This window comes from Erythrolamprus reginae, chromosome 8, assembly GCF_031021105.1.
Source record: "Erythrolamprus reginae isolate rEryReg1 chromosome 8, rEryReg1.hap1, whole genome shotgun sequence".
NCBI lineage: Eukaryota > Metazoa > Chordata > Lepidosauria > Squamata > Dipsadidae > Erythrolamprus > Erythrolamprus reginae.
In genome coordinates, this window is record NC_091957.1 from 15,347,456 (window position 1) to 15,372,692 (window position 25,237).

At 46.1% G+C, this 25,237-nt stretch overlaps 1 protein-coding gene across 1 annotated transcript in view; it reads right to left on the minus strand.

The window, feature by feature from the left end:
• The window catches only part of LOC139171135 (solute carrier family 2, facilitated glucose transporter member 1), a 49,008-nt gene that overhangs the window by 9,174 nt on the left and 14,597 nt on the right, over positions 1-25,237 (minus strand). Inside the window, exons 2-5 of the mRNA XM_070758986.1 lie at positions 14,878-14,970; positions 5,277-5,437; positions 4,527-4,767; positions 217-379 (exon numbers count right to left, since the gene is read on the minus strand). Coding sequence (XP_070615087.1) covers positions 217-379; positions 4,527-4,767; positions 5,277-5,437; positions 14,878-14,970 — 658 coding nt within the window. The remainder of the gene's footprint in view (positions 1-216; positions 380-4,526; positions 4,768-5,276; positions 5,438-14,877; positions 14,971-25,237) is intronic.

Here is a 25,237-nt window from a genome sequence, read left to right on the forward strand (position 1 = left end):
ATTTCAAGGTGATCCGGTCTGCCCCACTTCAGGAGATCTGGGAAATATGGGCTTGATTTTGCAGACCAAGAAAGAGAGAGAGAGATCTGGAAAATATGGGCTTGATTTTGCAGACCGAGAGAGAGAGAGAGAGAGAGAGATCCACCATGGCGAAAGGAGGACCACCCAGTCCGACAGCCTCACCCTGTCCATCTCAGCCTACTGGGGGCCACTTACCACTCTTGGCTTTGTTCTCCTCGTTGCGGTTGATGAGGAGGAAGCGGGGGCTCTCGGGCGTAAAAGGCATCAGGATGCACTGGGCCAAGGAGGGGATGAAGGTGAAGCCCAGCAGCAGCGGCCAGAGGCTCTCGTTCCCCATGATGAGGTCAATGCCGAAAATCTGTGTGGGGGGGGGGGGGAAGGGCACGGTTGGGAAGGTGAGAGTTGGAGGTCCCTGACACACCCACTTCTCAAAAAAACCAGGAGGAACAGATCCACGTGTTTCCCTGGAAGGCAACGGGTCTCTTGAGGTTCTGCTCAATTTCTTTCTTTCTTTCTTTCTTTCTTTTTTTCTTTCTCTCTCTCTCTCTCTCTTTTTCTTTCTTTCTTTCTCTCTCTCTCTCTTTCTTTCTTTTCTTTCTTTCTTTCCTTCTTTCCTTTCTTTCTTTCTTTCCTTTCTTTCTTTCTCTCTCTCTCTTTTCTTCCTTTCTTTCTTTCCTTCCTTCCTTTCTTTCTTTCCTTCCTTTCCTTCCTTTCTTTCTTTTCTTTCTTTCCTTTCTTTCTTTCCTTTCTTTCTTTCTTTCTTTTCTTTCCTTTCTTTCTTTCCTTTCTTTTCTTTTCTTTCTTTCTTCCTTTCCCTCCTCCCTTCCTCCCTTCCTTCCTTCCTTCCTTTCTTTCTTTCTTTCCATTCTTTCTTTCTTTATTCATTTATTCATTCATTCATTCATTCGATTTTTATGCCGCCCTTCTCCTTAGACTCAGGGCGGCTTACAACATGTTAGCAATAGCACTTTTCTTGCCCCCACAATCCGGGTCCTCATTTGACCCACCTCGGAAGGATGGAAGGCTGAGTCAACCTTGAGCCGGTGATGAGATCTGAACCGCTGACCTTCAGATCTACAGTCAGCTTCAGTGGCCTGCAGTACAGGACTCTACCTGCTGCGCCACCCCAGCTCTTGTTTGTCACACGCGGGGTTTAAGTAGGGTTTAAATTGAGGTGGAGGGAGATGATCTTCTCAATTTCCCCTTTTAGCTTATCACACAACTCTTCTCCTCCCTTGTGGTTTGTTTTGTGGCGCAGTGGTTAGAGTGCAGCACTGCAAGCTGCTTCTGCTGACTGCCGGCTACCTGCAATTTGGCAGTTCAAATCTCACCCCCGGCTCCAGGTTGACTCAGCCTTCCATCCTTCCCGAGGTGGGTAAAATGGGGACCCAAATTTGTTGTGGGGCAAAAGGCTGGCTCTGTAAACCGCTTAGAGAGGGCTGTAAAGCGGTATATAAGTCTAAGGGCTCTTGCTATTTGTGTGGTGTGTGCTTCCCTCGTGCCACGAAGACTGCACCAAGAAACAAGGCGGTTGTGTGTGGTAGAACTAGATGAGCCGGGGTGGTGCAGCAGGTAGAGTCCTGTACTGCAGGCCACTGAAGCTGACTGTAGATCTGCAGGTCAGCAGTTCAAATCTCATCACCGGCTCAAGGTTTGTTTGTTTTTTAAAATATATTTTTGTTGATTTTTAATATACACACAACATAAAACAGTGCATGGTGAAAAATGCCCACCACCCCGACACACACACATACCCCACCACCATATCGGGGGTGTTTCTTATATAACCCACTGTAAACCAAGAGCAAATTATCTATTTACATATTATAGAGTGATTCCAATTTATTTCTTGTAGCTTGGTCTTGGATTCTACTCGTCATATATCTTCTTACTTTGTCCCACCATCCCATCAGTTGTTTCAATTCAGTTTCATTATCCAAATTTATCCTTTTATCCATCATTTCAAATTGAATATGGTCCACCATGTACCTATACCAATATTGCACTGTCCATTTTGTCGCATCCTTCCAACCCAAAACTATGACCGCCTGAGCGCTTTCTATTGCTGCTTGTTTTATTTCTATAAATTCTCCCATGGCATTGCTTTTAACTAGTACTTCCATTTCCTTAGTACAGTGATACCTTGTCTTACAAACTTAATTGGTTCTGGGACGAGGTTCTTAAGGTGAAAAGTTTGTAAAGTGAAACAATGTTTCCCATAGGAATCAATGGGAAAGCGATTAATGGTTGCAAGCCCAAAATTCACCCCTTTTGCCAGCCGAAGCGCCCGTTTTTGCACTGCTGGGATTCCCTTGAGGCTCCCCTCCATGGGAAACCCCACCTCCGGACTTCTGTGTTTTTGAGATGCTGCAGGGGAATTCCAGCATCACAAAAACGAGCACTTTGCTGGCAACGGAAGTCCGGAGGTGGGGTTTCCCAGCGAAGGGAGCATCAGTGAAATCGCAGCATCGCAAAAACACCAAAGTTCTCGAAACCCCACCTCTGGACCTCTGTGTTTTTGCGATGCTGCGATTTCCCTGAGGCTCCCCTCGCTGGGAAACCCCACCTCCAGACTTCCGTTGCCAGTGAAGCGCCTGTTTTTACGCTACTGGGATTCCCCTGCTGGGACTCCTCTGCAGCATCACAAAAACACGGAAGTCCGGAGGTGGGGTTTCCCATGGAGGGGAGTCTCAGGGGAATCCCAGCAGTGCAAAAATGGGCGCTTCGCTGGCAACGGAAGTCCAGAGGCGGGGCATCCCAGTGGTGGCAGTGGGTTTGTAAGGTGAAAATAGTTTGTAAGAAGAGGCAAAAAAATCTTAAACCCCGGGTTTGTATCTCGAAAAGTTTGTATGATAAGGCGTTTGTAAGATGAGGTATCACTGCATATTGTATATTAAACATTCTATTTATGTCCTCTTGCACTTTTTGCCAAAATTCCTGCACTATGGGGCATTCCCAAATCATATGCATAAACACTCCTTTTTCTTGACAGCCGTGCCAACAGTTACCCCTAACCTTCTGCTGAAAGTGTGTGAGTTGAACGGGAGTATAATACCACGGCTCAAGGTTGACTCGGCCTTCCATCCTTCCGAGGTGGGTAAAATGAGGACCCAGATTGTGGGGGCAATAGGCTGGCTCTGTTAAAAAGCACTATTGCTAATATAGAAACATAGTAACATAGAAACATATGTTGTAAGCCACATAGAAACATATGTTGTAAGCCACCCTGAGTCTAAGGAGAAGGGCGGCATAAAAAATGAATGAATGAATGAATGAATGAATGAATGAATGAATGAATGAATGAATATATAAACAAACAAAGTGTAATGGGCAAAATAACTTCCCTCTTGAAATCCTGCAAGTTTCAAGGACCCTGTTTCTAGGGAAAGTTTGCCTATTTGCCGATGACTCTAAAGTGTGCAATAGGGTTGATATTCCTGGAGGGGTCTGTAATATGGTAAATGATTTAGCTTTACTAGATAAATGGTCAAAGCAATGGAAACTTCAGTTTAATGTTTCCAAATGTAAAATAATGCACTTGGGGAAAAGGAATCCTCAATCTGAGTATTGTATTGGCAGTTCTGTGTTAGCAAATACTTCAAAAGAAAAGGATTTAGGGGTAATGATTTCTGACAGTCTCAAAATGGGTGAACAGTGCAGTCAGGCGGTAGGGAAAGCAAGTAGGATGCTTGGCTGCATAGCTAGAGGTATAACAAGCAGGAAGAGGGAGATTATGATCCCGCTATATAGAATGCTGGTGAGACCACATTTGGAATACTGTGTTCAGTTCTGGAGACCTCACCTACAAAAAGATATTGACAAAATTGAACGGGTCCAAAGATGGGCTACAAGAATGGTGGAAGGTCTTAAGCATAAAACGTATCAGGAAAGACTTAATGAACTCAATCTGTATAGTCTGGAGGACAGAAGGAAAAGGGGGGACATGATCGAAACATTTAAATATATTAAAGGGTTAAATAAGGTTCAGGAGGGAAGTGTTTTTAATAGGAAAGTGAACACAAGAACAAGGGGACACAATCTGAAGTTAGTTGGGGGAAAGATCAAAAGCAACATGAGAAAATATTATTTGACTGAAAGAGTAGTAGATCCTTGGAACAAACTTCCAGCAGACGTGGTAGATAAATCCAAAGTAACTGAATTTAAACATGCCTGGGATAAACATATATCCATCCTAAGATAAAATACAGAAAATAGTATAAGGGCAGACTAGATGGACCATGAGGTCTTTTTCTGCCGTCAGACTTCTATGTTTCTATGTTTCTATAGTTGGTAGATGACCTCTTGAACCCTCAACCTGTCTCCTGGTTGGAAAAACCTCTCGGGATTTGAAATTCTCTTGGATGGTGGGCGAGCACCGGAGTTGTGACGGTTTCAATCCAGACATTTTGATGTTGCGCTTCGTGAACATTCGACCCAACAGTGACCTTCAGGTTTTGCCCTTCATCAGACAATACACCCACATCCCCCCCCCGAGAGCCTCTCACCTGTGCAATCAGGATGCCCACCACGACCCCAAGCTGGTGGAGGGTCCCTAGCGCCCCCCTCAGAGACGTGGGGGACACCTCGCCCACATACATGGGCACGAAGCCGGTGGTGAGGCCCGAGTAGACGCCCACGATGAAGCGTCCGAGGATCAACATCTCGAAGGAGCCGGCCATCTTGGAGAAGCCCATCAGGATGGCCGAAAGGAAAGCCAGGGAGTTGGACATCAGCATGGAATTCCTCCTGGGAAGAGGAAGAGGAAGGACAGCAACGGTCAACGCAACCGTCGGGGTCAAAGGAAAGGAGAAGGTTGAGCTTTGCTGGGGGTTGGACTAGCACAGGGGCTCTCCACCTTCCTAATGCCGCGACCCCTTAATAATAGTTCCTCGTGTTGTGGTGACCCCCAACCATAAGTCTAGCAACAGAGCTTTTATGCTGATTGGCAGGAAGGTCAGAGGGACACCCCCACTGTAAAAACCTGATTGGTTGGATTGTAAAAATATGTTCCAAGAATAGAAGGTTTAGGGGAAATTTGTCTTAGGCGACACCTGTGAAACGGTCGTTTGACCCCCAAAGGGTTCCCGACCCCCGGTTTGAGGACCACTGGACTAGAACCTTGGCAACCAAGACTTGTGGGCTGGCTGAGGAATTCTGGGCGTTGAAGTCCACAAGTCCTAAAGCTGCTGAGGTCGGAGGCCCCTGGACTGGAAGACCTCCATGGTCCTTTCAACTCTGTGACTCTGTTGACTTACCGTCCAAAGCGGTTGACAAAGAGCCCGACTGAGAAGGACCCCAGCATCCCACCGACGGAGAAGATGGACACCGAGAGGGACCAGAGGGTGGTCAGCATGCCTGGGGTGATGTACGTCCCGTATCGATAGAGCCACGTCTGGTTGTAAAATTCTTCTATCACCTGCAAAGAGAAGGAGAAGGACCCTTGCTGGATTGAAGTAAGAAGATTCCTGACCCACACAAGGCGCTTCCACCGGTCAGGCCTTCTCGGGGGGGATTGTGTGTGGACGCACAGCCTGGCTAAAGGCGGGCTCGGCAGACGGACAACCCCAGAAACCATCTAAAAAACCGAGTCTTCAGAGAGGAGCGGCATATAATGTTCGGAAACTTCAGATCGTGCAGAATGCAGCTGCGAGAGCTATCATGAGCTTTCCCAAAAATGCCCATGTAACACCAACACTGCACAGTCTGCATTGGTTGCCGATCAGTTTCCAGTCACAATTCAAAGTGTTGGTCATCACCTATAAAGCCCTTCATGGCACCGGACCAGGGTATCTACGAGACCGTCTTCTGCCGCACGAATCCCAGCGACTGGTTAGGTCCCACAGAGTGGGCCTTCTCCGGGTCCCGTCAACAAAACAATGTCATTTGGCGGGGCTCAGGGGAAAAGCCTTCTTTGTGGCGGCCCCAGCCCTCTGGAACCAACTCCCCCCCCCCGAGATTAGAATTGCCCCCACCCTTCTTGCCTTTCGTAAGCTCCTTAAAACCCACCTCTGTCATCAGGCATGGGGGAACTGAGATATTCTTTCCCCCTAGGCTTTTACAATTTATGCATGCTATGTTTGTTTGTAGGGATGTTTGGTTTTACAATAAGGGTTTTTTAGTTGTTTTAGTATTGGATTTATATGATGTTTTTTATTACTGTTGTTAGCCGCCCCTAGTCTACAGAGAGGGGCGGCATACAAATCCAATAAATAAATAAATAAATAAATAAATATAAATTGAAGAAAGAAAGAAAGAAAGAAGAGACAGAGAAGGAAGAGAAGAAAGGAAGAAAGGAAGAAAGGAAGAGAAAGAAGGAAGAAAGAAAGAAAGGAAGAAGGAAGGAAGGAAGACAGAAAGAAGGAAGGAAGGAGGAAGAAGAAAGAAAGAAAGAAAGAAAGAAAGAAAGAAAGAAAGAAAGAAAGAAAGTCCCAGGAAGCCTCTTGAGATCACGGACATTTTCTGCCCGTGTGGCTGGGGCCCATCCTGGTCCTGAACCTTAGGCTCTTTCCCTTCCCCACTGACTTGCTCATCCAGACCTTGGGTCACCAGCCAGGCCTGAGGTGTCAGGGTTAACGGTTGTGTGAATCAGTCTAAGGAAGTCATTTATGGCTGAGGGGCAACACCTCCTGGAGTCGAGGACCCAGATTGTGGTGGGCAAATACGCTGATCCTGTCAACAGCTTAGAGAGGGCTATAAACTTCTTATTTGTATCCTAAGATTTTTATTAATATCGATTGTTTCTTCATTGCTTATTTTGACCCCTATGACAATCATTAAGTGTTGGACCTCATGATTCTTGACAAATGTCTCTTTTTCTTTTATGTACACTGAGAGCCTCTGCACCAAAGACAAATTCCTTGTGTGTCCAGTCACACTTGGCCAATAAAGAATCCTATTCTATTCTATTCCATTCCATTCTACACTGTGAAGTGGTATACAGGCAGTGTTATATAGCAGTGTTATATAGTGGTATATAGCAGCCTTCCAATATCTCAGAGGTTGCCACAAAGAAGAGGGAGTCAAGCTATTCTCCAAAGCACCCGAGGGTAGAACAAGAAGCGATGGGTGGAAACTAAACAAGGAGAGAAGCAACTTAGAACTAAGGAGAAATTTCCTGACAGTCAGAAGGGTTGATCAGTGGAACAGAAGTTGCCTCCAGAAACATAGAAACATAGAAGACTGACGGCAGAAAAAGACCTCATGGTCCATCTAGTCTGCCCTTATACTATTTCCTGTATTTTATCTTACAATGGATATATGTTTATCCCAGGCATGTTTAAATTCAATTACTGTGGATTTACCAACCACGTCTGCTGGAAGTTTGTTCCAAGGATCTACTACTCTTTCAGTAAAATAATATTTTCTCATGTTGCTTCTGATCTGGTGAATGGTGAAGTGGCCAACTACGGTGAATGGTGGTGAATGCCCCAACACCATAGTTCCCTCTAAGCTGAGCAGTGAGCAATCGCTCACTTAAAAATCATCATCAACTCAGAGTTTCCCAAACCTGCCCAGAAGCCGAGAGGGAAAGAGTGAGAGGGAAGGAGAGAGAGAGGAAGAGAGGAAGAGAGAGAAACGGATAGAAAAAAAGAGAGGAAGGAAAAGAGAAAGAAAAAGAATGGGAGTAAGGAAGAGAGAAAGAAAATCAAAATCTAGTTTGAAACTAGCTCAACTATTTAAGTGGCATTTTGATATTGATAGAGTTGCCCTATTATGAGCTCACTGTTATAGACACACAGTATTTATTTACTTACTTACTTACTTACTTACTTACTTACTTACTTACTTACTTACTTACTTACTTACTTACTTATTATTTCTGTGCCGCTCAGACACTATACTTTTCCGCCCACCCCCCCAAAAAATTAGAGGGAACACTGCCCAACACTGGAAGTTTTTAAGCAGATGTTGCATAACCACCTGTCTGAAGTAGTGTAGGGTCTCCTGCCTAAGCAGGGGGTTGGACTAGAACAGGGGTCTCCAACCTTGGGAACTTTAAGCCTGGCGGACTTCAAAGCTGGCTGGAGAATTCTGGGAGTCGAAGTCCTCCAGGCTTAAAGTTCCCAAGGTTGGAGACCCTTGGACTAGAAGACCTCCAAAGCCCCTTCCAGCTCTGTTGTTGTTGTTGTTGTTGTTGTTGTTGTTGTTGTTGTTGTTATTATTATTATTATTATTATTATTATGGCACAAGTCTAAATGCTATTGTCAAGGAGACCTCGGGTAAGTGTGCCACATGGATACAGTTGGTGAGAAGAAACACAGGTAGAAGCCAACCGTGTCTGCAGATGATCGGAGGTTCGTCATCTCCAGGAGGGCTGGGTCAGTAATTTTCAACCTTTTTTGAGCGGCAGCAGATTTTTTACACTTACGAAACCCTGGGGCACATTGAGCGAGGGGGAGGGGGCTAAAAAAATTTGGACAAAAAAATTCTCTCTCTCCTGCCTTTCGCTCTATTTCTCCCTCCCTCTTTCTCTCCCTTCCGTCTTTCTCTCTCCATCCCTCTTTCTTTCTCTTCCTTCCTTCCTCTCTTTTTTGCTCTCTTTCTCTCTCCCTCCCTACCTCCCTCTATGTCTTTCTCTCTCTCTCCTTCCCTCCCTCTCTTTCTCTCTATTGCTTTCTTTCTCTCTCTCTCTCTTTCTTTCTTTCTCTTGTTCTCTCTCTGTCTCTCTTGCTTTCTCTCTCTCTCTTGCTTTCTTTCTCTCTCTCTCTTGCTTTCTTTCTCCCTTGCTTTCTTTCTCTCTCTCTCTTGCTTTCTTTCTCTCTTGCTTTCTTTCTCTCTCTGAGCTTCGCAGCACACCTGACCATGTCTCACAGCACACTAGTGTGCCGCGGCACACTGGTTGAAAAAGACTGGACTAGAAGACCTCCAAAGACCCTTCCAGCTCTGTTGTTGTTGTTGTTGTTGTTGTTGTTGTTGTTGTTGTTGCTGTTGCTGTTGCTGTTATTATTATTATTATTATTATTATTATTATTATTATTATTATTATTATGGAACAAGTCTAAATGCTATTGTCAAGGAGACCTCGGTTAAGTGTGTCACATGGATACAGTTGGTGAGAAGAAACACAGGCAGAAGCCAACCGTGTCTGCAGATGATCAGAGGTTCATCATCTCCAGAAGGACTGGATGATCTCTGCCTCGAAATCCAGACCACGCAACCAACACAAGGACCGCAATGATCCGGGTGACCACGAGCTTGCAGCCGAGGGACGGCCCCCTCCCGGTCACCCAGCACCCCTCCCTTTGACATCCGGCCATGGCTGCTGTTTTTAGTGAAACCATTGGCTGCTCCAGAGAAGGAGAAACTGGCTTGGACGCTCCCTGCGTGATGGGAGGCAGAGCAGGCCAAGGATCCACCTCCTCCCTCTCCCCATGTAAGGCAGCCCCCCCAGGGCAAGCTGACTCCTGGCTCCTCCTGGGCCAAGAATCCACACACACCCTTTTTAAAATTTTGGAGCGAAGGGTCACCAATGTCTTTTCCCCGCCAGATGGTGGCCTTGGTCCAGGTGGCTGGGGAGGGACGGGCAGTAGGCCAATCAGGTCGCAATGACCTAGACGGAAAGAAGAGCAGGAAAAAGCTGCTAGGGTGGTCAGGTGGCTGCTGAGTCAGGATGGAAGGGCTGAAATGACAAGGGAGGGCCTTCTTCTTTCCCTCCTCCTCCTCCTCCTTCATCTTCACTTAACCTTCTCCTTCTTCTCCTTCTCCTGCTTGTTCTTCTTCACTTAACTCCTTTCTTTCATTCATTCTTTTTCTCATTCATTCTTTCATTTTCCTCTTCTTTCACCTTCAATGTCCTCTCCTCCTCCTTCTCCGCCTTCCCTTTCTTCTTCTCCTTCTCCTCTTCCTCCTTCATCTTTATCTTCTCCTTTCTCTCCTTCTCCTGCTTGTTCTTCTTCACTGAACTCCTTTCTTTCATTCATTCTTTTTCTCATTCATTCTTTCATTTTCTTCTTCCTTCACCTTCAATGTTCTCCTCCTTCTCCACCTTCTCTTTCTTCTTCTCCCTCTCCTCTTCCTCCTTCATCTTCATCTTCTCCTTCCTCTCCTTCTCCTTCTCTTTCTTCTTCACTGAACTCCTTTCTTTCATTCATTCTTTCATTTTTCTCTTCTTTCGCCTTCAATGTCCTCTCCTCCTCCTCCACCTTCTCTTTCTTCTTCTCCTTCTCCTCTTCCTCCTTCATCTTCATCTTCTCCTTCCTCTCCTTCTCCTTCTCTTTCTTCTTCACTTAACTCCTTTCATTCATTCTTTCATTTTCCTCTTCTTTCACCTTCAATGTCCTCTCCTCCTCCTTCTCCACCTTCTCTTTCTTCTTCTCCTTCTCCTCTTCCTCCTTCATCTTCATCTTCTCCTTCCTCTCCTTCTCCTTCTTTCTTCTTCACTTAACTCCTTTCATTCATTCTTTCATTTTCCTCTTCTTTCACCTTCAATGTCCTCTCCTCCTCCTTCTCCACCTTCTCTTTCTTCTTCTCCCTATCCTCTCCTCTTCCTCCTTCATCTTCATCTTCTCCTTCCTCTCCTTCTCCTGCTCGTTCTTCTTCACTGAACTCCTTTCTTTCATTCATTCTTTTTCTCATTCATTCTTTCATTTTCCTCTTCCTTCGCCTTCAATGTTCTCACCTCCTCCTTCTCCACCTTCTCTTTCTCCCTCTCCTCTTCCTCCTTCATCTTCATCTTCTCCTTTCTCTCCTCCTCCTCCTCCTCTCCTTCACCTTCAATGTCCTCTCCTCCACCACCTTTTCTTTCTCCTCCGCCTGGGAAGTCAGCCCACACCCTGTTGTTGCAGGCTCACCTCTCTTTGTTCTGCTTTCTTTTCCAGCAGGGTGTCCATTTGGGAGTGTTGTGTGTTTGTGTCTATGTAAACACACCAAAGGGGATGGGTGCCCCCAGGGATCAGGGTGGAAGCAGCATTCCACATATATGGGTGTGGGGTGGGGGGGTCAAAGGCAGCTCAGGGTCTCCTCTTCCAGGGAAGGGCGGCTGTTCTTTGATGCCCCTGCCCCAATCCTTGGGCGTCCTCCTCGATCCACAGTTCACATTAGAGAAACATCTTTCAGCTGTGGCGAGGGGGGCGTTTGCCCAGGTTCGCCTGGTGCACCAGTTGCGGCCCTATCTGGATCGGGAGTCACTGCTCACAGTCACTCATGCCCTCATCACTTCGAGGCTCAACTACTGCAATGCTCTCTACATGGGGCTACCTTTGAAAAGTGTTCGGAAACTTCAGATCGTGCAGAATGCAGCTGCGAGAGCAATCATGGGCTTTCCCAAATATGCCCATGTCACACCAACACTCCGCAGTCTGCCTTGGTTGCCGATCAGTTTCCAGTCACAATTCAAAGTGTTGGTTATGAGCTATAAAGCCCTTCATGGCACCGGACCAGATTATCTCCGGGACCGCCTTCTGCCGCACGAATCCCAGCGACCAGTTAGGTCCCACAGAGTGGGCCTTCTCCAGGTCCCGTCAACTAAACAATGTCGTTTGGCGGGACCCAGGGGAAGAGCCTTCTGTGTGGCGGCCCCGGCCCTCTGGAACCAACTCCCCCCAGAGATTAGAATAGCCCCCACCCTTCTTGCCTTTCGTAAGCTCCTTAAAACCCACCTCTGTCGTCAGGCATGGGGGAACTGAGATATTCTTTCCCCCTAGGCTTCTACAATTTATGTATGGTATGTTTGTATGTATGATTGGTTTTTAAAATAAGGGTTTTTAGCTGTTTTAGTATTGGATTGTCGCATGTTGTTTTTACCACTGTTGTTAGCCGCCCCGAGTCTACGGAGAGGGGCGGCATACAAATCCAATAGATAGATAGATAGATAGATAGATAGATAGATAGATAGATAGATAGATAGATAGATAGATAAATCAGTCAATCAATCAATCAATCAATCAATCCTGCCTGACTTAGCAATGCTGCCCTTCGGAAGGTGCAGGGACACAACACTGCGTGCCCCTGGCTTTGCAAAGGGAAACAACGACAAAAAAACTGCTGTGAAGGGCACAAAATGCCCCAGGTGCTTCCCAGGCTCAAAGACGTAAAACAGCAGATCTATTCTTCTTAAAGAAACCACAGTCCAAGTCAAGGCATTCCTCAAAAATTCCAATTTATTTCCAGAGTTTCCCACCCAGTTGAAAGTTCACATCCTTTGTCGTCCCCCCACCCACCCACAAACTGGTCCTGTTGCCCACTCCGATTGTGTCAGCGTGGCCAGTCCTCCTTCTGCTTCCGCCCAGGTGGGTGGGCGTTGGATGGCCTTGAACCCCTCGAAAGAATGCTCCCTCCTGAAAAATCCCCCCTCCCAAGTTCCCATCAACATCAACATATGAGCCGGGAGGGCTCAGCAGGTAGAGTGCTGTACTGCAGGCCACTCAAGCTGACTTGTAGATCTGAAGGTCAGCGGTTCAAATCTCATCACCGGCTCAAGGTTGACTCAGCCTTCCATCCTTCTGAGGTGGGTCAAATGAGGACCCGGATTGTGGGGAGGCAATAGCCTAGCTCTGTTTAAAAAAAGTGCTATTGCTAACATGTTGTAAGCCGCCCTGAGTCTAAGGAGAAGGGTGGCATAAAAATCGAATAAATAAAATAAAATAAAATAAATCGGGCCTCCCATGTGGCAAGCCGTGGATTCCTTGCCAACTTCTGCACCGGCTTCAGTGGGAAGGCGCCACATCTGAAGTCGGTTTGGATGCCAGGGGAGAAGAAACTTGGCCTGTCATCTTTGGCTAGTCCTCCCCGATTGGGAGCCGGGGCCAAAACAGGACGTTCTCCAAGCCTTTGGAAAGGTCAAGGCTATGCTGGGAGGGCTGGCATCTCCCACTCCAGCCCCTGGGCAGGGAGTCTGCAGGCCAGCCGGCCGTTAATGATCTTAAGATAACAGGCCAGATTAGGCGGCTATTCCCAGGTCCCTCCAGACCTCCATATCCTTTTCCCAAGACGTCTGGCAAAGAGGCGGCCGGAGGGTGAGGCAACCACCCAAGCGATGACCTTCGCTCTCCTGTCCTTGGCCGCAGGGCAGCCGGAGTCCTGGCCAAAGGGGACGAAGGAGGTGCCTTCAGTGAAGGCCAGGAGCCGAACCTTGTTCCAACCTTGTGTCATCGTTGTTTTCCGAGATTTCGTTTCATCTGTTTTTCTTGAATTCCCCTCCTGGCTCAACCCGACAGGCTCTCTCCTTGCCGGAATTGTGTTGAAGGAAGGCACCTTTCACACACACATTCCAGAGTCCCTCCTCTTATTTTGCTATCTGCTGCTTGGTCCCACAAGCTCTTGATCGAAGGACGGCTGATTCCCACAAACCACCCAGAGGGAGAGCGGTTCATTCACTTCTCACAGGCGAGAGTTTGCGCAAGGACTTTGGATGAGTTGCAACCATCCAACTGGCTGGTGGGTCCATGCACTACACTCTGTTTTACAAACTACAGTGGTGCCTCTATTTATGAACCTAATTCATTCCGTGACCAGGTTCTTAAGTAGAAAAGTTTGTAAGTAGAAGCAATTTTTCCCATAGGAATCAAAGTAAAAGCAAATAATGCATGCAATCCCATTAGGAAAGACATAAAAGCTTGGAATTTGGGTGGGAGGAGGAGGAGGAAGAGGAGGAGGACAGTCGCTTCCGAAGGAAGAAGGTGAAGGGAGGGGAATTTAAAAAAATCCAAAATTTTAAGGCTTAAAAAAAAAAAGAGGGTCTCTGAGGCGGCGAGGAGGAGCACGTGCCTCCGATACACCTGGCGCGAGGCTGCCTCTCATACACTGCGCCAGAGAGAGAAATGGCAGGAAACTGGCCGGGCCTTTGTGCTGCTCTCAAATTTCCTGGGAAATTTTTCTGGGCTCAGTTTCTTAAGTAGAAAATGGTTCTTAAGAAGAGGGAAAAAAATCTTGAACACCCGGTTCTTATCTAGAAAAGTTCTTAATAATAATAAGAAGAAGAAAAATAAGAATAATTTATTAGATTTCTATGCCGCCCCTCTATGAGGACTCGGAGCGGCTCACAACAACTAAAACTTCATATACAAATCCAATGTTAAAACAGTCTTTTAAAAAACCCCTATTAAAAACAGTCATACAACCCAAACACACCATCCATAAACTCAAAGGCAGCTAAGGAAATATCAATTCCTCCATGCCTGGCGACATAGATGAGTTTTCAAAAGTTTGCGAAAGGCAAGGAGGGTGGAGGCAGTCCTAATCTACGGGGGGAGCTGATTCCAGAGGGCCAGGGCTGCCACAGAGAAAGCTCTTCCCCTGGGTCCCGCCAGACAGCATTGTTTCGTTGACGGGATGCGGAGAAGGCCAACTCTGTGGGACCTAACCGGTCACTGGGATTCGGGCGGCAGCAGGAGGTCCTGGAGATATTCTGGTCCGATGCCATATAGGGCTTTATAAGTCATAACCAACACTTTGAATTGTGATTGGAAACTGATCGGCAACCAATGCAGACTGTGGAGTGATGACGAAACATGGGCATATGTGGGAATGCCCATAATAGCTCTCGCAGCTACATTCTGCATGATCTGAAGTTTCTGAACACTTTTCCGAGGTAGTCCCATGTAAAGAGTGTTCTTAAGTAGAGGTACCACTGGGCTTACAACCTGCTTCCAGAATTCCAACAGCAACAGACACACAAACACACACACACACGCACAAGACTGCACTTCATGTGCCTGGCGCACCCTCTCCCCTTTGACAGCTGGTCCCATGACAACATTTGCGAAGCTTTGCACTGGTTTATAAGCAATAGGAATAAATAGGATTTGCTGAGCGGCTGCCTTCGCACCCCACTTGGGGGTCATCGAGGGCAAGCCGGCTCTCCCGCCCAAAGGACAAGGGGCTTGTGTGTTTTTGTGGTGCGAGGCCACAGCTCTTACCCTCTGCGGCGCGTTGATCACTCCGGTGTTGTAGCCGAACTGCAGCGATCCCAACACGGCCCCTCCAACGGCCATCAACAACTGAACCGTCATCTGTGGAGGGAGAGAAAGAAAGAGCAAACCAGGGTTAGTCTAACTGGGGAAACCAGGGGAATGGAGCAGGGCAGCAACTGGTGGAAATGGGATAGGCAGCCGCCCGGCCCCAACACACAGAATACGACTTTGGCACCGTTTGGTGAAGTTGGACCTCCGAGAGTGATCGTAACCGAGCATGGAGCATTTTATTAAGTCCAGAACAACAGGGGGACACTCAGAAGTGGTTCAGGTAGACCCCCACCCCTATTTCACACAGATATGAAGGGGAGGGGGGAAAGTGCAACAGCATCACCAAACTCACAATATTAAAGTCACTTTTTTTACACTCACTAAATGAATGTAAGTGGAGGATTTTGCCCTGCCCTGGCTCTCCCTAACTTGGGATACGTATTCTATTATATATATGAATTATATATACATTATATATATTCTGCCGCACGAATCCCAGCGGCCAGTTAGGTCCCACAGAGTTGGCCTTCTCCGGGTCCCGTCGACTAAACAATGTCGGCTGGTGGGACCCAAGGGAAGAGCCTTCTCTGTGGCGGCCCCAACCCTCTGGAACCAGCTCCCCCCAGAGATTAGGATTGCCCCCACCCTCCTTGCCTTTCATAAACTCCTTAAAACTCACCTCTGCCGTCAGGCATGGAGGAACTGAGATATCTCCCCTTGCCTATGTAGTTTTATGTATGGTATGTTGTATGTATGATTTTTAAATAATGGTTTTTTTTAGACTTTTAATGTTAGATTTATTATTATGGACTTTTAATATTATATTTGTCATTGTATACTGTTTTTATCACTGTTGTGAGACGCCCCGAGTCTGCGGAGAGGAGCGGCATACAAATCTAATTAATAATAATAATAATAATAATAATAATAATAATAATAATAATAATAATAATAGAAACATAGAAGACTGACGGCAGAAAAAGACCTCTTGGTCCATCTAGTCTGCCCTTATACTATTTCCTGTATTTTATCTTACAATGGATATACAGTATGTTTATCCCAGGCATGTTTAAATTCAGTTACTGTGGATTTACCAACCACGTCTGCTGGAAGTTTGTTCCAAGGATCTACTACTCTTTCAGTGAAATAATATTTTCTCACGTTGCTTTTGATCTTTCCCCCAACTAACTTCAGATTGTGTCCCCCTTGTTCTTGTGTTCACTTTCCTATTAAAAACACTTCCCTCCTGAACCTTATTTAACCCTTTAATATATTTAAATGTTTCGATCATTTCCCCCCTTTTCCTTCTGTCCTCCAGACTATACAGATTGAGTAATAATAATAATAATACTCATATATATAAACATAATCACCCAATCTATTTGCTACATTCAAACCAAATCTCCACCCCCACACTAAATACTAGGAAGAAATGACAGTTGCAAACATTCCATTTTACAACAGCACGAAGCTTGGAACTTCAGCCTGATGATGGTGAATGTGATTATATATATATATATATAATATATATGAGTATTCTATATATGAAAATCGAAAATTAGCATTATTAGAGGGCCCTTTGGGCCAAATGTATTAGAGGAGTAAAAGTTGATTAGATGTATTACAGCTAATGGCGTTGCAAATTTAAACAAAGATGTTGGAAAATTCTATATCTGATTTTTCAGGTGACAAAAGAAAGAAGGCATCACCGGATGGAGGATAAATACCAAAGTCAATGGATAATTATTATAATGCAGATGGATATTGAACATGTTTTTGAATGGAGAAGTTTTTAAAAAAATTAACACTCCCCCCCCTAAAATTAGGATATTATTATTTGTATTTGTACGCTGCTCACCTTTTGGACTGAGCGGCATAGAAACACAAATAATAATAATAAACCCGACTTCTGGTGACGCTCCGTGAACGCAAGCCAGGTTGGCCCACCAACAAGCCTTTTTTCTGCAAAGCTCCCCTCCCCACCTAACCAGGTTATCAATGGAGGGCTTGTTTGGGCTGCCGGTGACGAGAGGTGACCGCCGTCCCGGCCCACTTCACCTCACCCGGCTCCGGGCCAGTAATCCGGGCATCCAATTCTCGCCAGCTGACCTAAGCGGCTTTGGGAGGCTCTCACGGCCCCAATAACACGCTCTGGTTCTCACGCTCTGAATGCGCGTTGTTGTTGTGGCCCCCCCTCCTTGGGCATCGGAGTCCAGCGGGTATCGCCGGACGGAAGGAGGAGGACGAGGCTGAGCTGGCAGCCGCATGAGTCGGATTTGGGGCAAGCTGCCCGGTGTTAGTCCGCTTTGCAATTCCCTGCACCCGGCTGGCTTTGGGGGCCTGGGATGGGGAAGGGGGAGAGTGGGCTTCCACACCCTCCCCCCTCCAAAACCAGGCCACGGAAGTTGGAGAAAGTTATTTTCTTTCCAAAACCATTGTAATATATACATACATACATACATACACACACACATACATGCACATGCATACATATATACATATATACACATACATATATACTTGTTTTTGTAGATTTTCACGGGTACCGGTATGACGGTCTTGGTATATTCGGGTTTCTTCCTGTGTAGGATTTAGAAATTTCTGGTGACGTTTCGACGAGGTCCCACTCATCATCTTCAGGCTGGTGTTTCTGTCTTTGTTCTAGGGCGGTTCTCGAACAAGCACAGAAGCACCAGCCTGAAGATGATGAGAGGGACCTCATCATCGCCAGAAATTTCTAAATCCTACACGGGAAGAAACCCGAATATACCAAGACCGTCATACATACATACATGTATATACACACATACATATATATATATATGCACATACATACAGTCTTTGGAGAGGGGAGGCATACAAATCTAATAAATTATTATTATTATTATTATTATTATTATTATTATTATTACTATTATTATTATGCATACATACATACATACATACATATATATACACATACATACATACATACATACATACATACATACATACATACATACATACACACACAGACACAACTTTGTGCGGCCGAATAACGCAAGAGGTTGGCTGAACACAACAACACAACTTAGACTTCTATGCCGCTTCTCCAGAGTGTTTTTCCAGCCCTCTCTAAGCGGTTTACAGAATTCACCTCTTTTACCCCCAACAATCGGGGTCCTCATTTGAAGGATGGGACTGCAGGCTCCTTCAGCTAACTGCTAGCTGTAGTTCAGCGGTTCAAGTCCCAACACCGGCTCCAGGTTGACTCAGCCTTCTGTCCTTCTGAGTGGGGTCAAATGAGGACCCAGATTGTTGGGGGGCAAGAGGCCGATTGTCTAAAACGCTTAGAGAGGGCTGTGAAAGCACTAGGAAGTGGCAGATGTCTAAGTACTAAATGCTATCTATCCCTATCTATCTATCTATCTATCTATCTATCTATCTATCTATCTATCTATCTATCTATCTATCTATCTATCTAATCTATCTATCTATCTATCTATCTATCTAACTAACTAACTAACTAACTAACTAACTATTTATCCATCCTTCCGAGGGGGGTCAAATGAGGACCCAGATTGTTGGGGGCAAGAGGCTGACTCTTAGAGAGGGCTGGTACTATGAAGCGGTATATAAGTGCTGTTGCTATTGCTATGATGGGAACCACAAATTACGTTATTCGATTTTTAAAAAATATATTTTGTCCAGCAAGCCCATCTTTAAACTAGCATCGCTTCATGAATGGTACCTGGCTGCAGGCCTCTCTCAAGAAGCCCTGGGTTCAAATCCCTCTTGCAAGCTCTGCATTTTTAACCCTTTCCCAGCCACTCCGGGTGGGTCTCTCCTTGGGTGTGAAGCTCTTAACCCTGGTTGTGAGTTGGATCCATCATCCCCCACCGCCGACCCAGCACACCGTCTCGCCCCGCTCGGCCTCGCCCTCAACCTGAGCAGGAATGTGAGGTCGGAGCCCCACGGAGAGGTTGCTGGCCTGGCCTCCGTCCAAGGGCCTCCATCCTGCAGACCCTCCCTTAAAGCCCATGGAGACCCTGGTAGGGCTTCACAGGGAAGGGAGCGGCCACGGGCTGGGTGGTGGATCCAACTTGAAAAGATCCCAGGAGAAGAGAGATCTGCTGTTTTGCCTCCCAGGGGGAGCTTCGCTTCAAAACAAGAACGAGGCCAAATCTTTGGATGAAGGTCCCAACCTTCTTTGCCCGGATGGTGGGGAAATAATTTCTGGATTTTGTCTCTTGCGCGAGAAAAGTTGGCTGGCTAGTTGTACGTATGTATGTTTATTAGATTTGTATGCCGCCCCTCTCCGAAGTCTCGGGGCGGCTCACAACAGTAATAAAAACAATATAGTAGTGGAACAAATCTAATATTAAAAAACATATAGAACCCTATCATTATTTAAAAAACCAAACAGCACATTCATACCAAACATAAAACAAAGTATTAAAAAGCCTGGGGAAAAGGTGTCTCAACTCCCCCATGCCTGGCGGTATAAGTGAGTCTTGAGTAGTTTACGAAAGACAATGAGGGTGGGGGCAGTTCTAATCTCCAGGGGGAGTTGATTCCTGAGAGCCGGGGCCGCCACAGAGAAGGCTCTTCCCCTGCGGCCCGCCAAACAACATTGTTTAGTCGACGGGACCCAGAGAAGGCCAACTCTGTGGGAGCTTATCGGTCGCTGGGATTCGTGCGGTAGCAGGCGGTTCCGGAGGTACTCTGGTCCAATGCCATGTAGGGCTTTAAAGGTCATGACCAACACTTTGAATTGTGACCGGAAACCGATCGGCGGCCAATGCAAGCCACCGAGTGTTGAAGAAACATGGGCGAATCTGGGAAGCCCCACGATGGCTCTCGCGGCTGCGTTCTGCGCGATCTGAAGTTTCCGAACACTTTTCAAAGGTAGCCCCATGTAGAGAGCATTGCAGTAATCGAACCTCGAGGTGATGAGGGCATGAGCGACTGTGAGCAATGACTCCCTGTCCAGATAGGGCCACAACTGGTGCACCAGGCGAACCTGGGCAAACGCCCTCCTCGCCACAGCCAAAAGATGACGCTACCGAGGCCGGAAAGTGGCCTCGGAAGGGATACAGCCACGCGGTCACTCACGGCTGCCGTAATCCAATATCCCCAAAGAATTAACTATCTAGTGATGCATATAACAACAGCCGCTAGAATATCTTATGCTCAATTCCTCCTCGATCCACAGCTCACATTAGAGAACCATCTTTCAGCTGTAGCGAGGGGGGTGTTTGCCCGGGTTCGCCTGGTGCACCAGTTGCGGCCCTATTTGGACCGGGACTCACTGCTCACAGTCACTCATGCTCTCTACATGGGGCTCCCTTTGAAAAGTATTCAGAAACTTCAGATCGTGCAGAATGCAGCTGCAAGAGCAGTCATGGGCTTCCCTAGGTATGCCCATGTTTCACCAACACTCCGCAGTCTGCATTGGTTGCCGATCCATTTCCGGTCACAATTCAAAGTGTTGGTTATGACCTTTAAAGCCCTTCATGGCATCGGACCAGAATATCTCCGAGACCGCCTTCTGCCGCATGAATCCCAGCGACCGATTAGGTCCCACAGAGTGGGCCTTCTCCGGGTCCCGTCAACTAAACAATGTCGGTTGGCGGGCCCCAGGGGAAGAGCCTTCTCTGTGGCGGCCCCGACTCTCTGGAACCAGCTCCCCTCAGAGATTAGAACTGCCCCTACTCTCCTTGCCTTCCTTAAGCTCCTTAAAACCCACCTTTGTCATCAGGCATGGGGGAACTGAGACATCTCCCCCGGGCATGTTCAATTTATGCATGGCATGTTTGTATGTATGTTTGCTTAGTAAATGGTTTTTTTTTAATATTTTAAATTATACTTATTAGATTTGTCATGAATTGTTTTGTTTTGTTGTGAGCCGCCCCGAGTCTGCGGAGAGGGGCGGCATACAAATCTAATAAATAAATAAATAAAATAAATAAAATAAATACCCTCAGAAAACAATAGAACTGATAAAAATATATCAATGCCCTGCAATGGACAAAATGAAGGGAACAAGGAGATTCAGAATACTGTATTACACTACTTGGAATTTATGGTACAAGTGGATGGAGGATAGAAACAAGGTATAGTGATATCATGTGCAACGGCATACAAAAACAAATAAAATATACAACGCAATAAATAATACGTAAAGGTGAATACACTGCTCAAGAAAGTAAAGGGAACCCTTAAACAACAGCACAATATAACTCGAAGTAAATCAAACTTCTGTGAAATCAAACTGTCCACTTAGGAAGCAATCCTGATTGACAGTCAGTTTCACCTGCTGTTGTGCACATTCAACTTTGTACAGAACAAAGGGTTCAAGGAGAATATTTCATTCATTCAGATCTAGGGTGTGTTCTTGGAGTGTCCCCTTTGGTTCTTTTGAGCAGTGTATATAAACAGATAAATATAGAAATGTAAACATACTGTGTTTGTTAAAATGGAAATATAAGAAATATAATGAAATGGATAAGATCTGTAAAAAAAAATAGAAAGATATTGTGATGTGTATATATTTTTTATTTTGTAAAACTCAATAAACAAAACTTGAAAAAGAAAAAGAAAAAAGGGGCTGGGGATCTCCATGGCCTCGAGGTCAAAATTCAGGCGTTTGGCCACTGACTGGTACTTGCGACGGACGGGCTCGACCCCCTGACCAGCAGAGTCAGTCGGGAAACCGGACTGCCCCCATAACCTCCATGGGAACAATGGCAGGGATTCACTTGACCTCTTTGGCAAGGAAGGTCCGAGACCGCCTTCTGCCGCACGAATCCCAGCGACCGATTAGGTCCCACAGAGTGGGCCTTCTCCGGGTCCCGTCAACTAAACAATGTTGGTTGGCGGGCCCCAGGGGAAGAGCCTTCTCTGTGGCGGCCCCGACTCTCTGGAACCAACTCCCCCCAGAGATTAGAACTGCCCCTACTCTCCCTACCTTCCGTAAACTCCTTAAAACCCACCTTTGCCATCAGGCATGGGGGAACTGAAACACCTCTCCTGGGCATGTACAATTTATGCATGGTATGTTTGTGTGTGTGTTTGTTAATAAATGGGGTTCTTTTTAAATCTTTTTAAATCTTTTAAATTTATTTGGATTTGTCATGATTTGCTGTATCTCGCTGTGAGCCGCCCCGAGTCTGCGGAGAGGGGCAGCATACAAATCTAAATAATAAATAAATAAAATAAAATAAAGGTCGTAAGATGGGACAGCCGTCTTGCTCAGCGACGGAAGTGTTGGGCTCAGCTGTGGTCGTAAGTCGAGGACCGCCCGTAGACAGCCGAAAGAAGAATGTCAGAATCGAAACCAGGAAAAGAAAAGAAAAAATAGCCTGGCTGATGCAACAGAGGGAAAAAATGGCCTTTGGGAACTTTTGAGTTGGTCCTTCAGGGGCAAAGGTTCAATTGCGACTCCCTCCCGGCTTCTCTTTGGCAATCCCCCTTTGTTTTGGCTACTGACAAGGGTGTGGTTGTGTTTGCAACATCGAAGACACACAGGCATCTGCAAAGTCACCTTTATCCCACTGCCCATTAGAGAGAAGGCAGGAACTGAGCCCAAAATCATACGATGGAGCAAAGGCCAGGGGAAGGGAAGGGAAAGGAAGGAAGGTAGGAAGGACAGAGAGAGAGAGAGAAAGAAAGAAAGAAAGAAAATGAAAAAATAGAAGAGGAGGAAGAAAAAACTGGGATGAAGGAAGAGGAAGGAAAATGGGGATGGAGAGAGAGAGAGAAAGAAAGAAAGAGAAAGAAAGAAAGAGAAAAGAAAAAGGAGGAAAGAAAGAAAAGTGAAAGAAAGGAAAGAAAAGAGAAAGAAAGGAAAGAAAGGAAAGGAAAGTGAGAGAGAAAGAAAGAAAGAAAAAAGAAAGAAAGAAAATGAAAAATTGGGAAAGAAGGAAGAGGATGGGGATGGAGAGAAGGAGGGAAAATGAAAATTGGAAGAAAGGAGGATAGGAAGGATAATTGGAAAAGGAGGGAGGCATGAATGGAAGTGGGGGGGATGAAGAGAAGTAAGGATGAGAGAAGAAGGAAAGAAGGACATCATAATAATAATAATAATAATAATAATAATTATTATTATTATTATTATTATTATTTATTAGATTTGTATGCCGTCCCTATCCGAAGACTCGGGGCGGCTCACAACAATAATAAAACAATATTACAATGAAACAAATCTAATATTAAAAACATGTAAAACCCCATCATTTAAAAACCATGCAACACAAGCATACCATACATAAAATGTAATAGCCTGGGGGAGGTGTCTCAGTTCCTCCATGCCTGGCAATACAGGTGGGTCTTAAGTAATTTGCGAAAGACAAGGAGGGTGGGGGCAGTTCTAATCTCTGGGGGGAGTTGATTCCAGAGGGCCGGGGGCTACACAGTTGTCCGAATTCGGGCAGCGGGATTCCAGGAACGGGAGCAACTCCGCCTGTGGCCCAAAGCCAGGGGTTTAGCGTGAGACCCGGCCCCCTCAATCCACCTCCCGGTTGTATAATACGCACACAACCACAATCACATGCTCGCATGGCTTTGCCAGGGACCCAAGATGACGAAGCACATTCCCTCCCTCCCTCGCGGCAAAGTTTACGATTACGGTGGATTAAGGGAGGCTTTGGGGCCAAGGAGGAGGAGGAAGAACAGGGGGAGGAGGCCCCGTGGAGACCCGGCTGGGCCCAGGTGCGAATCTCGCCTCCCCGGCACCCAGTCCCTTCATCTGGTGCTGAAGCAGCCCTGTGGGAGTAGGAAACGTGCTCACACAGAATAGACGCGGAAGAAAGACTCGGAGGTCAGCCGTTGAGACAGATCTCAAGGGGGAAATAATCCATTTATTCAGGCTCAGATAACATTCCTGCCGCCCTGAAAACTCCGTTACGTTAGTCACAAGGTTGTTAAGGGAATCCGGCCCCTCCATTGAGTTTGCTGGCCAGAAGGTCACTCGAGGGGATCGCCAGACGTAGGGGCGGAAAATGCTCTCAGTCCAACCCACTTCCACCCAAACAGGTAACAGCAGCAGCAGCGCAAGGCACATGGGCAAAGCCTGCGCATCATGTCATAAGGGCGTCAAACTCTTTACTAAGTCTGCACTGCCATTACTAGTAGTTTGTTTTCTCATCGTTCCCATCACCCATCTCCTCCCACTTGGGACTGTAGGATTTGTTTCTTGGACCCTTACGATTTTTGCTCCGTTGACCCCTATGACAATCATTAAGTCTTGGACCTCATGATTCTTGACAAATTTGTATTTTCTTTTTATGTCCACTGAGAGCATCTGCACCAAAGACAAATTCCTTGTGGGTCCAATAAAGAATTTTATTTATTTTATTTTATTTTATTTTATTTTATTTTATTTTATTTTATTTTATTTTATTTTATTTTATTTTATTTTATTTTATTTTATTTTATTTTATTTTATTTTATTTTATTTTATTTTATTTTATTTTATTTTATTTTATTTTATTTTATTTTATTTTATTTTATTTTATTTTATTTTATTTTATTTTATTTTATTTTATTTTATTTTATTTTTATTTTATTTTATTTTATTTTATTTTCTATTCTATTCTATTCTATATTCCATTCATATGAGTCAGTATCCAAGGGTCTGGAATTTGATCACAGGGAGCTTGTGATGGTCGTAAGTGTGCAAACCGGCCCAGAGTCCCCTTTTTTCAGCCCTCTGTCTGACTGTGAATGGTCATAATAAACCGATGGTCGTGACTCGAGGACCGCTTTGCAAAGGCTGGGCAACCTCACCCGGAGGCTGGGTGGGAGAGAAGGGGACGCCTGCCTTTTGCAAAACCGATGTTTACTCCCGCTCTCGAGGCAGACCCCTCCCACCATTCCTCCCCCAGCCCAGCCCAGCCCACCCACCCCAATTCGCTTGCATTGCCCACCCTTCGCCCTGCTTGTCCCTTTAAAAACCCGCTGCTGAGAGCAGGTCGGGACACAACCGGGCACCACAACCTCCTCCACTCTTGTTGCAACACAACTGTCAAGTTTGCAAACTCCCCTCCTCTCCCTCCCCCCCCCCAGCCCGCCTACAGAAGGAACGGTGGGGGGGGGGGCAAACCCAGGGAGTCTCTTTGTTCAGAGCTGGTTCGACCAGTTAAAATCTCCCCACCCCAGGAAGAAGACGAACAAGGCGCCCTCCTCCCCCTGCGGCTATTTTTCCTCCCGCAACCCTAAGCCTCTTACGCATTTAACCCCTTCCGCCTCCCCCAGGCTCCGGGCTCCCACTGCACGACAGCCACAGGCGGTCCTCCACTTACAACCGTCCGGTTACTGACCAAAGTTAGGAGGG